At 36.4% G+C, this 13,129-nt stretch overlaps 1 protein-coding gene across 5 annotated transcripts in view; it reads right to left on the bottom strand.

Moving 5' to 3' along the window:
* SUCLG2 (succinate-CoA ligase GDP-forming subunit beta) overlaps positions 1 to 13,129 on the bottom strand; it is a 256,473-nt gene that overhangs the window by 120,848 nt on the left and 122,496 nt on the right. For all 5 annotated transcript variants that reach the window (XM_068557527.1, XM_068557528.1, XM_068557530.1 and 2 more), the window contains 4 exons: positions 7,643 to 7,742; positions 6,616 to 6,706; positions 2,512 to 2,664; positions 853 to 942 (listed from right to left, as the gene is read on the bottom strand). In XM_068557527.1, the coding sequence (XP_068413628.1) occupies positions 853 to 942; positions 2,512 to 2,664; positions 6,616 to 6,706; positions 7,643 to 7,742 (434 nt within the window). The remainder of the gene's footprint in view (positions 1 to 852; positions 943 to 2,511; positions 2,665 to 6,615; positions 6,707 to 7,642; positions 7,743 to 13,129) is intronic.

Raw genomic sequence — 13,129 nt, 5'->3', positions numbered from 1 at the left:
AAAACAATAGCCAGTAAATTCTTCTGATTTAATTGTGAGATAAGGAAGCTTGCCTACGCAGACATAACATCAGGCTCTATGGGCAGGACCAAGGGCAGTGCAGGGCTGTGATGCTCAAGACAGACTCTCCCTTAATAGCTCAGAGGGTGATTTTTCTGTCTTTGAAACCAAGGGATATAATTACTAAATTGGCATAGTTTAAGCTGTTTTCAGTGAAATATCACCTCTGTGCCATTAACATTCATCTCAAATGCCCATTAGCTATGAAAGAATAGCAATTAGTTAAGTAATGTATATTACTAATAACAATAATAACTGACCTTTCTGGAGTATTGAATATGCACTTTCACACATCAGGTTACTCAATCCTCATGATAACCGTCTCAGTTAGGATTTCATCACCCCATTTTACAGATGATGAAAGTGACGTTCAGATGGTCTGAATCACACATGTACTGGGTAGCAGCACAGGATTCAAACTCAGGACTGCCTGACTCTACAGCCTGTGCTTCTAACCACTATATTGCCTCTTACAATTCATGCGCTGGAGCTGCAATGCTACCAAAAAGACAAAGAGACCAACATACATAACAAAGTGCATGTGTCTGCAGGCGACACACTCTTACACACATACATACTGATATATCAATATGTATATATAAACACACATGTCATAAACATCCTCTTTGGAACACCAGGTAAATATTTTTTCATTATAAACAACTAGAGGAAAAAAAAGAAAACAATAAATTACCCTATTTCCTGATAATCACAAACATTAGAGGCAATTAGCAAGTTCCCAAACATTTTCTGAAACAAGTCAGACACACCAGCCTCCAATTGCTCAGGTACCTGGTTTTTCAAAGGCCCAAAGAAGCCTAGATTTTCGGCCATCCGCTGAGCTTGGCTGTCCTTTATCCCTTCAATAATGTCAATTTGCTCCTAAAAAAAATGAATCAAATGAGCAAAATTCAGACAGTCAAATGAAAAGATTTACAACCTCAAAAGAAAATACTTAGTATTTATTTGCAAATGAGTAATTAAAATGTGGCACCTTTCCAGAGATCTCTGAGCTGGGCCACCACAGCTGCCTATAGGGTATATTTTAATTAGCAGACCATCTATAAAACAGCCTTTCCGAAAACTATACAATTCTTCAGGGTGGCATGCTGACAAGACAATCAGAGGCCAGTTTTCACTTTTAATTACTATACAGATGGCAGTGACGAATATTTAGGCAGTTAATTTTTATGACATTTTTTGGAAGGCTTCCAAAGTAAGTTTTTCCTGCCTAATACTGCTGTTAAGCTTAGAGCTTGTCTTATACAGGTTAAATATTACCTTATGATTTAAACACTCTATTGATGATGATAATTATTAATAATACCCTAGCTCTACAAAGGGCCATTGCCTTCAAGATACTGAGTGCTATTCATATATATTATTTCATGTATTCTCTTAACAAATGGAATGGCTTGTTTTAAATCATGTTAATTTCAAAAAAAAAAAAAAAAAATGCGTAGGTATTATTGGTAAGCCAGCATGTAAAGTCTCAATTTAACTTCCAAAGTAGTTAACTTAAATATGTAACATTGGTGGAAATATTTTAAAACCAATCTCCAAAGTATTACTACCTTATATAAATGAAGAGTTTCAAGAAATAAAATCCTTGCTTTTTGGAGGGAAAAAAATCACTTTTTAAAAGGAATAATGAATGTTTCTGCTAAAAAATTTTTGTGTGATTTCTTTTTGACACTAAGAACTCAGAATTAAAAGCTGGGATTATAGTTCTAAAGACCTTAGGTTTTTCTTCTTATAGTTGAGGTAGGTTGATAAGCACTTTATATACATCACCTCATTGAATCCTCACAATTCTATGGGGTGGGAATTACCCCCATTTTCATTTTACTCATTCAAAAAATGAGGCTTAGAGACACTGAGAAATGTACTGGCTAGTTAGGATTTGACCTCAGGTCTCTTTGGCTAGAAACTCATCCTAATATCAAAAACAAAACAAAACAAAACAAAAACCCACACACAAGATTTAATGAATTGAAACAAACTGATAGAATCTGGGCATTAGAAGGATTCATTACCAGTACTGAAAGACATCAGGCAGTCTCTAGTTCACATCTGATTTCCTAGGAGAGAATTTCTGGGTCATATATACTGTTAAATGGGGTAGAGTTAACCAAGAGGAAATGGAAATATCACAATCATCTTCCATTGGTTAATTCTTGGGGCAAGGTGGATGGAAAGAAATGAGGGGGAAAGAAAAGGCAAGAAGGAGGAAAAAACAAAGGGAGGGGAAAAGCAAAGAAAAAGACCTTGAAAAGCGCATACTTTGGATCTACCCAACCTTCAACTGGACACCCAGTAAGAAAAAGGACTCAATATCTTCATGCCTTAAATCCCAGGAACAGTCTACCTGGCTCAGACTCCACACTAAATCTTTAACAGGTTGTAGAGCAACAATCAATGAACAGAGCATAGTCAGGAATCTAAACATACCTTAAAAATAAGTTCTGGATTCGAAGCTGCCACCTCTTCAATGTCAACGCCCCCTTGAGGGCTGCCCACCAGCACAGGGCCATTGCAGGACCGGTCCATCAGAATGGCCAAGTAGGTTTCCCTAGAAATGTCCAAGGCTTCAGCAACCATCACCTACCACATTAGTGGGAAAGTCAAATTAAGTCAGCATTGAGCTGATTTCCACTTGGAAATCTATACAAACTTGCTACACAAATCAAACAGCTTCATTTTCAGGGTCTTTAAACACAGTGAGATTTGAGAGTGCTGCTCTCATGGTGCACAGTGCCCATTTTCCCCTCCTTAATTGATCCTGATAACTTGTTCAAGTGACAGGTATTCAGTTTGCCTCAAGGAACCTTCCCACTTTAATCTTCTTTTTCTTCTTCCTTCAGAAACCCTGATACTTAAGAAAAACTCCAGGGAAGCAGCTGTTATTTTAATTTGAGACATTAACAGTACATATATATTACTACACTGATTTTTCTCAGATTGCACTGGTGGAAAACCAAGTTTGGTTGCCAAAGAAGGATTCTTTTTATGGTATGTCTGATGCTTCCTATGTTTGAATACTTCTATCTCTTGGATCACTGTATTTTTATTTCAATTTATACTCTCTTTTAAATTACAAACATAATACTTGCTTGTTTGAAAATAATGCAAACGATACTAAAAGTATACAGAGGAGACAGTGAAAGCAGCTCCCTGCTGCACATACACACCCCTTGGGCCCCAGTAGTCAGAGTGATCACGAGTCCATATGGAACCTTTGTGATAATCAGAAAAAGTCGTCCCTTCCTCTATGAGGATGTGGTCATATTCCAGGACCATGAATGGGCAGGAGGCAAATTAGATGGAAGGATTTCTTTCTCCACGCATGTGCCAGACAGGTGTCCTTTTGCTCTGCATGACCTCAACAGAGGCAGGAAGCAACCCTGCCAGGAAAAACCACTACTAACTTTTACCTCTTCCCTATGCGTCTGCAAGCATTAGTCATGGAATCATCCTGCACACAGATGAATATTATACATGCTTGAATGCCTTTCTTTCTTCCTTTTTGTTCTTAATCTTAATACTACAACTTGGTTTGTACAAGGTCTTCTCTCTTCATTGTGACTACACAGTACTTATATGTCAATATTTATTTGACCGTGTCCCTGATGACAGACAACTTATGTGGACTCATGTTTCTAAAATGCTGCCTCAGTGATTATTTCTGTACATATAGCTTTGCTCCATTGTTTTAGTATCCCTGTGGTCAAGGTATATAAAGGTAAAAGGGCTAAGTTTTACATTGTTCATATTTTAAATTTTGATAAGTACTATTAAATTTCCTTGGAGAGAGAGGCTGTACCAACACTCCCAACAAAAATAGTAACAGATGTCTTGGATGCTTTTTAAAAGAAAATAAGAATATCCATGAAGAATCAGTACTAGAAGTGAAAATAATAAAATCACATACATTGCTTTTCCTAAGAGTTCAGTAATACGTTTCACAAAAAATGTTACTCATTAAGTAACATTAGATTTTAGCTACCCAGAAGCCACAAAAGCATTAATTTTTAAGTCACATGAAATACGATAAATATATGATGACCTAGAAAGCTATAATGTAATGAATACAGAACTCCTTCTTTTCACACCTTTATGGAATTTATGACTGGTTAAAAATAAAGTACCTTATAAGGGGTTTCATAGTGATTCTTCTATCATAAATGGTAGCTCATGAGTTTGTAAGAAATACTTCTTGGCACACGGTGTTAGGATTTTCATAGAACCATTCTGATTTCAAGTCACTTTCTAATACAGAGCTAGTCTAGTGAGCCAGATTTAATAACTTTCAGTAGTTATTCTGACAAGCAATACAACGTTATAACTTTTTAGGATAAGTGTCATTCAAGAGTCCTATTCTTAATCTTCTGAAGTGTTGACAGATATGCTCTGCATTCCATCAAATTTCTATTTGTAAAGACCAGCTGCTGCCTCAAACAGCTCCTGCTTGGTAGAAACAACCCAGCACTCTTCAGAAAAACATTCTCAGGAAAATGATGATTATCAATAGATAATTCAAGAAATTTTTATATACAGACCAGTTTTTTGACATTAAGATGCCCTTCATATGAGCCAGGATATTAAAATACTTTAGGGATTGTTACAGAGAGAATCTAAATGGACTACATCAACACTCATGCCATGAGAAGTGCAGTCAGATACATTTCAACAATCTTCATCTGTGACTGACACAAACAAGATCAACACAGCCTCTTCTTGGAGTCTTCTGGTATGGAAAGCTTTTTAACATACTTTACCCTATTTGACCAATGAACCTGTTTTTCATTTTTTTGTTGTTTGTTCATTTTGTTTTGTTTTTTATATATCATGCTACTCAAATTGTAGCCTGTGGATGACAGCCAGTGTACAAACTACGTTTAACAGGACAGCGATTAGATAGGATTAACAGTGTACTCAGTTTCTGAACTTAATCTCTTTGCGAAACAGTAACCAGTATGGGTACTGACTCATGGAGCACGTGATGAGTAGCACTGTCTCACCTCCCCTATTACTATCCCAAGGAACACACCACAAACACAGACTTAGGAAAAAAAACCCAGTGTGAATCGAGGTATGTAATGTCCTTAAATAGCTTCTTGAACAAACTTAGAAATCTAAAGTTTCTATAATCTGGGAACTTCTGATTGATGTCCAAGACTCTATAAATTAAAAATGCATGTTCCTTAAAGTTGCATATAATAATACTGTTACAAAATGTGGTAATACACATTTTACAGAGAAAAAGGACAGAAACAAAAGCATGGCAATTAAGGGGTGAGAATAGAGGGAAATTTTACTTTTCTAGTTTTTATATTTCTGTATTATTGGAATTTTTTACATATGTTAATCACTTTTGCAATCAGGAAAAAAAAACACTTAAAAAGAAATCACTCTGGTAGTTTCCTGGCAATGACTCAATTCACAAGAATGCACTTATCTCTAGTATTTCATGAACCGATCTACAAAACTAATTTTATGCATATCTATATAGTGTGAATCTTCTTTTGTGTATTTTTATATGCTTTTTAAAGGTATCACAAACTCTAATCTAAAACCCCATGTGTCCATATAAAGCAACAAATTCCTACAAACAAAACTACTAATCATATCCTCTGGGGACAAATTTTGAAGACGTTACACAGGTAAAGGCTCATAACCAGTTTAAAAAGGAAAAAAAAAGTACCACACTGGGCTGAACAAAAATAGATTCAAAAAACCACTTTAAGATGTAAACAGTTCTTGCATCTACCTGCGACGCAGTGGGAAAGGGAAATAAGCAGAACCAGTCTTGTTTGTGGGCTTCCTGGACATTTAGAAAGGCTCTGTGTTCTTAGAGGGAAGGAGCTAATGACCCTCCAGTATCCCCATCTCCCTCCAGCTCAGTGTCCTTTTCGGGACCAAGACAGACGCTCTCATGGTAAGTTAGGCTCTGGCCTCAGCTCTGCCACTCACAATTTCATGGCTGAGGCAGGCCACTTTGCTCTCGGCTTTATTTTCTCTGTGTGTGTATACACGTACGTGCCCTATACACACTTGGGTGTCCCAAGAGACCTCACTAATACAACATACTCCCAGTGAGAACAGTGGGTCAAAATGGTAACGATCTTAAAGTAAGTTATAGGGGCACATAGAAAAATAACTGTAATGGGTACAGTAATTCTGATATACTGAGGATGAGGGTGGGGCTGCGAGGGAGCAGAGAATGTCTGTCACTGACCCTAGGAGCTGTTATGCCAAGGTCTTTGGGCTTTAAACAGAATCGTGCCTGTGTTCTGAAAGAAAAAGGTATTATTTTAATCACTACCCATCTTTACTAAATGCTGATGATAATAAACACTATTACTACTTTAGAATCCTTTTTATTTCTCCTTGAAGTTATATCATAACACAGAACTAACTATGTGAGGTTTAAAAAATAAAATGGCACGTTGCCAAAGTGCATTGCTTCATTTGATTCTGTCAAAATTGAAGTATGATTTTCTTTTCTTTTTTTTTAACACATACACAGAAAATGACCAAAAGCATTCACGTTACCTTGTTAACTTTCACACCTTCTTTTGGAGTTTGTTTTGTTGCTAGTTTATAACCAATCATCTGTTTAGCCAGCTGTCCCACAACTTTAGGACTAAGAGAGAGGAGGAAAAAAAGAGAGAGAGAGAAGAAAGAAAAGAAAGTCAATGTCTCTGTTGAAAATCATTTTAAAGCAGAGTCCGTATTATATCCCCAAGTCCACCCTGCCCAGGGCCCACCTCCACCTTCATAGAATCCATGGCGCTTTCTGCTCATACACTAGGTGCCTAGCACTGTACCAGAGGCTCACTGAGTGCAAAATATGTATGAATGAATGAATGAATGAAACAATAGGAGGGAAGGGGGGAGGGGAAGGGAGGGGAGGGAAGGGAAACAAAAAGAAGCTTGCTTACACTTGCTACCCTCTCCCCCCACATAAGTTACAGTCATAGTAGAGACACAATGCTGAAATGCATAGCAGACTAAGACAAGAGCTGAATAACAAATACTGGATACTGGGCAATCTGGGAAGTAAGACCAAAGATGGGGATAAAGGGAAGGGGAAAGATCAAAGTAAACCATGAAAGGTATGTGACAGGAGAGGAGAGGAAAGTGTTCAGTGTGTGGAGACATAGGATATAAAGCTGATTAGACAGGTTCAGATAAAGGAAGAATTAGACTATCAGACAGGAGGGACCAATGATGCCATTGGTAATGGGAAGCCACCGCTGGTTCTTGAGTAGGAGAGTGGCATTACAGAAGCAGCATTTAATTTGTAAGCGGTACCATATCAAACATGATGAATCACTGATTGTCTAGAACAGGAGGAGCATCAAGTTTTCACCAATTAGTGGACAAAAATCCTTTTATGGGAGGAGAAGGAAAACTAAGGCATTGCCAGAGCCCTCTGCCTGTAATTTATTTCCTTTATGTGCTACCTCCTGCTCCTACTCCCACCCCAACCCTCTTTCTCAGTGCTCCTTTCAATCATGAGCAGGATCTTCCATAACTGCTTGGCCCAAAGACAAGGAATTAAAACCTCCTGGCTTACTCTTTTGTTAAATGAACACCTCCTTTCAAACCGCTACTGAAGACACCTTTTCCTCTTCCTCCAGCTAAGATCTGGGCTTTTAAAACAATTTCTTTTGCATCTGCAAAAGAAAATCCAGAGTTAGTAGTTGACTTACAATTCTTTTTTTTTAAGCAACAAGGGAAGTGGTAATGACATAACTTCCAAAAATGACTGGTAAAAGCTCTCTCAAACCGACTTTGAAAATGAAGGCAATAAAGAACTTCAAAAAACATTAATGTGCCTAAATACAAAGTCTGTTTATTGAGGACATTCAAATATTTCCTGCGAGTTTAATCTGATACTCAACCATCCCAAGGGAGAGCAAGGCATGTGTTCCCTGGCTCTTCTGAGTGTCAGAAGATGCTAAATAAATCTAGGCTGGAAGTATTAACTTTACTGTGTAAAGACACTTCCGTGTGGCAGAGACACCAATCTGCCAATCAGAGGAGTTAACTACCTGTCAGCCATCTGAGATGTCAAAGGGAAGGCTGGTTTACGTGGGGGAAAGGTTTATTAAAGACAAGATGCAAAGGGAGTATTGAACTGTATTCTTGGAAACCAATGGTTTTCTGAGCAGTTGTTCTATGTATCAGTGGGGCTGGGCAAGGGAGGAGGAAATGGATTAAAACTAAAAGTAAGCAGTATTTTTTCAATGTTGGCAGAGTAACAGAACATCCCAGAGGAAAGTGGTTGTGGAATCTTTGTTTCTCAAAACGCTCAAGGAAAGAGTGAACTGTTTGCTCTTGACCTTTGAGACCAAAGTCATAAACTCAAATATCTTTATAGGACTGGTGGGAAAGCTAGATGTGTGAAGCAGCCCAGTGATAGAGAAGGCGCCCTCAGCCAACAGGAATGCTCCCCTACCCAACCAACAAAAAGAAAAAAAAAAATGAAAAAAAAGTCAGCCCCCAAATCAAATGCGTTTAATAACTCAAAGAGTACACATCTTCAGGCCACAGCTTGGCATTCTCTGTTTGTGATCCAGTTTTGTCTGAAACTAGAGAATTAAGTCAGACAATCTCCGATACGGCTCTAACGGTTTTCTGGTTCAGCACACCAGGTTTAGAATCACAGACCCAGGTTTTAATCAAGCCTTCATCCCTTGCCCAGCTGTGTGATACTGGACAAGTTACTTAATGTCTCTAAGACTCAGTTCACTCAATTATGAAACAATGTTGAGGGTTGTTTTAAGAATTAAATTAGAAAATATATGCAAATATCCCCAAATCCTAAAAACTCACTAATGAAAGAGTATTGCCACAATCAGTTAGTACATTTATTACCTTTGTATATTGTGAGGAACCAAAAGGATTATTTCCATTTGGGTTGAGATGGTAAAAATTGTTGGAATCGGCAACCACTCATGTAAGGTCCATAATTGTTGGTTATTTCAACTTTACTACCATCATTGTGGTTACTCGTAGGCAAGCAGGCAAAGGTTCAAAGAAAAGGAGCCACAGGTTTTATCATGAAGGCAATGGGGTGCTACGGAAGGATGTGACACTATGAAGGCACTGGGTAAGACAGTCACTCTAGCTGATATAAGCAGATTATTAAGGCTCATTGTCTTATTGGGTGGTCTTCCCTTCTATATTTGCACACACTCAGAAAACCAGGGTTTACCTTCTCTCAGAAGTATACATAGTTCCTTCTTTGCTGCCCTCTATAACCTCTGACAATAGTTTCTGCCCAGGATATGAACCATAACAACATCAGTCAAACGACGTCTTAAAATAAACTAGTTCCCATCAAACTGAGTAGAAGACAAGCTATGGTCACCGCTCATTATCAGAAACTCACCAGGAATGGAACCAAGTAAAATGAATTTATTGCGTATTTAGGCTATTGCATGTAGGAGTAGTATTAAGATCAAGAACTTTGAAGAAAAACAGACTTAGTTAAAATCTCCAACTCTGCCTATCCCTTTATTTATAGAGAAGAGGAGAATGAGATTCAGAAAGGTAAAAGTGACAGGTCCATCTATAAAATAGTCAAAACAAAAATAATCTATAGTGTTAGAATGATGTGAAGAATAAATGAAAATAGTAGGTAAAGTACTCATCTCAAAGTTTGGCGCATTAAAAAAAGAGTCAAAATATGATAGCCATCATCATTATAATTATTTTCAGCAATTAAGCAAAAAAGTAGAATACAGAAAGACATTTCCAATTTCTCTTTTGAAGACACCAAGTAGAAAAAACACTTTTTGCTGTCTACTTAAGTTTTTAATTGTGATCTCTTCAAATTCTTTAAAAAGGATAGCCAGCATTCCATTGCCATTATCATTTTTCATATCCTCGTCATCCAGAAAAAGAGATGCTTTCCTCTCCAAGCTTTCCAACAGCAAAACTTGAAAGCCATGCAGACTACCTAAATGGGCAATGTTAACTGGTGTTACACAGGTTTGATTAGATAAGCTTTAGGCACTAACCATCAAGACACAGAAACAGTTGTAGGCTCAATGAACTGTTGTCAGTTATTCATATCACCACTGATCATGTATGTATTAAAGGACTCCAACTTGGTCTACAGTTGGTAGACCAAGCAACCACGTTGGAGACTGTGAAACCACACACTGGGGCAAATAGAAAAAGGGAAAGTAAAAGATTATATCAAATCTAGGTACATCTTCTGCAGCTTACACCCCAGGCCAAAAATAAGTTCACTACAATCATCTCTTCTGCTTAGATCTCAAATACTAAATCAGTACAGCAGGTCAGTAGCCCAAAGTAAAATAAGTGTGTCTCATCTTGAGGGAAACTCACATAAAGTAATTTAACTCATGTGGCTATTTACTCAAACTGTTAAAAATTAAGTGGCCAAATCCTTCTGAACAGTAACTAGTTTTTTCATTCAGTATTTACCAAGTGGATTCATACTTAATGTCACTGTTTCCATTTTATTTAAAGATCTGATTTCTCCAAAAACTTGTACAAATTTGTTTGTTTTTTTAATGTTACCTCTCTGTTCCCAAACAGAATGACAAAAGAATATCCCATACAGGAAATTCCATATTTGCATGAATACACAAGATGATTTAACTGTATTTTAGGATATAAAGCTAAAAAGAGACAGGGGGGGAAGACTCTCCTCCAATAGATTTTGTACAGAAATGGATTGCATCTATACATTGATAACCATATTACTGGTATAACCCAGGTCTGTCTAACTCCAAATTCCCTGCTCTTAACTGATACTTTTACATGCAGTAGCCTAAATATGCAATACATTCACTTTATTCTGTTCCTTTACTGGTGAGTTTCTGATAATAAGCAGTGCTCATGGCTAGGCTTCTATTGGGTTTGATGGAAACCAGTTTACTATAATTTATATATATTTTAGGAGAAAAAATCACTATAGAGACATATTTGATAAACTTAATAGATATGTAAGACTTTCAAATACCATTATCACTTAAGAGAACAAAATTTATAGCCATTAAGAAAGCCTAAAAAAACCCCTCTGAGCCATGGTCTTATTTCACTCTATTAGCTGCATTAAAATAATGCTTTCTCACTTTTTCCTCTCATTCTCCACCACAACAAGTGTTATTATAATTACAATAATACAGTTTTATACCAATTTTTATAGTTCCCCAACAGTCCCATGCTGGATAATAAACATTCTTGGAAGCGTTATTAAATCTTAAAGAATAAATAAATTCATTAAGGAAAGCATAACCTAAATAGAATAAATAAGAAATGTTTTTAATTAGGCAGGCTTTGTAAAACTACTTCACTTTACTTTACAGAGATGGAATTCTGAAAATACATTTATGCAAAATAATGTTCACAAGACATACTTTAGAACCAGAACACAAATGGGCCATCACAAATGTCTGAAAATGTTAGTCAAGAATATCAATAAGAGTAAGTTATTTTCAACTATCCTTTTTAAATAGTTTGGTGATCAAACAAATATTTGTATTACTGAACTGGTTTTTATTCAGTATTGCGCTCTTCCAAAGTGTAATACTTTCTAAACACAAAATGTATTACTCCATATACCAGTACTGTAGCAAGGTGACTACTGCCATGATCATCTATTTTGAGTCAATAACACTGTAGTTTGGGGGGGGAACTATGATTTCTATGATTCACTGACAAGCAAAATTGGAATATTCAGTTTTCAGCACAATGGCATTGTGTAATTTCTAACATAGTGATCACCTTTCATGAGGTTTGATAGAATCCTTAATAGAGAAAGTTAAAATGTATTTCAGATTTACCAATTACTGTAAGGCAAGGAGAAAGGGGAGGGGGAGGCAAGAACAGAGTTGAAAGATACTATGAAAAGATGAATATTAATAAAGAACATACAATTTATAGGGTGATAATAGAGACCCAAGTGGCAATTTCCCAAAGGAAATGAGCTAACATCCCTGTTTTCATTATGACCCCAGAACCCAAACTTAAAAGTGGAGAATTACCTATCTTAATCATTACTGTAATATCTCCTATAGAATGACCCTTATTTCCTCAAATTGTGAGTAGGTTGCTCGCTGTGAAATAAGACTGTTTCTGAGACTGAAACAACTATTTCAACTTTCAACAAGTCTCACATGGGCTCACAAACACTGGGAAAGAGAATTTCAAACACATGAGACATTAGAATAAGCCATTTCACCACTGGTCACATCCCTAGACTAAAACAGAATTGGAGATACTTGGCTCTCCATCAGACTGCTACCCATCAAAGACTTAAATTACACATACCTGGAACAGTGATTTACAAATACAAGTAAAAGATGGAAATAAGACGATCTCTAGGACAGGGGTTTTGTAATACAAACAGGAAGTTATCCAGGGAGACATTACTTCACATTAAAAAATTCTTTACTGATAAGGCTTTTATGTAAGTTTTAAACCTTAATTTCTTAACGAATATGGTAGCCAATTAATCCCACATTATCTAAAATAATTCCTTCATTTGGATACTGTGGGGGCATGATAATGCCCATTTGAACAGTTTATTAATTATAAAGAAGATAATAATATTATCTTAACACAAAACACAATTTTATTTTCGAGGGAATCATTTTGAGCTCTTATAAAAACCCCTAAATTAAAGTTTGATAAATCATTCTTTTTTCAAATTGCCTTACTCTTAAAAATATTGTATATTTAATCCTACATTATAGGCCTTATTAAAATCTATAATGATAAATTAGCCTACTCTTCTGATTTTTGTCACTGGTGTTATTAATTGCTTTCATAACCTTTAATACACACTTTGTTGGTGATAAAAATTTTAAAGCTAGATAAAAATTACCTCCAGAAAGTCTCGATTTAGTTGTAATATCTTACTCTTTCTGTAGTTTAATACTTATAAACCGATCTTACATTTTGCCTATTAGATTAAAAGATATATTTCCATAACAAAGGTTAAGGATAGAACCTCCTGACATTGATGCCAAAAATAATGTGATCGTATTCAAGCACCTGTAGCTAATCAAAAAATGTCTAA

This window comes from Eschrichtius robustus, chromosome 12 (assembly GCF_028021215.1).
Source record: "Eschrichtius robustus isolate mEscRob2 chromosome 12, mEscRob2.pri, whole genome shotgun sequence".
In the NCBI taxonomy this organism is placed as follows: domain Eukaryota; kingdom Metazoa; phylum Chordata; class Mammalia; order Artiodactyla; family Eschrichtiidae; genus Eschrichtius; species Eschrichtius robustus.
This window is presented reverse-complemented; position numbering and strand designations above follow the sequence as displayed.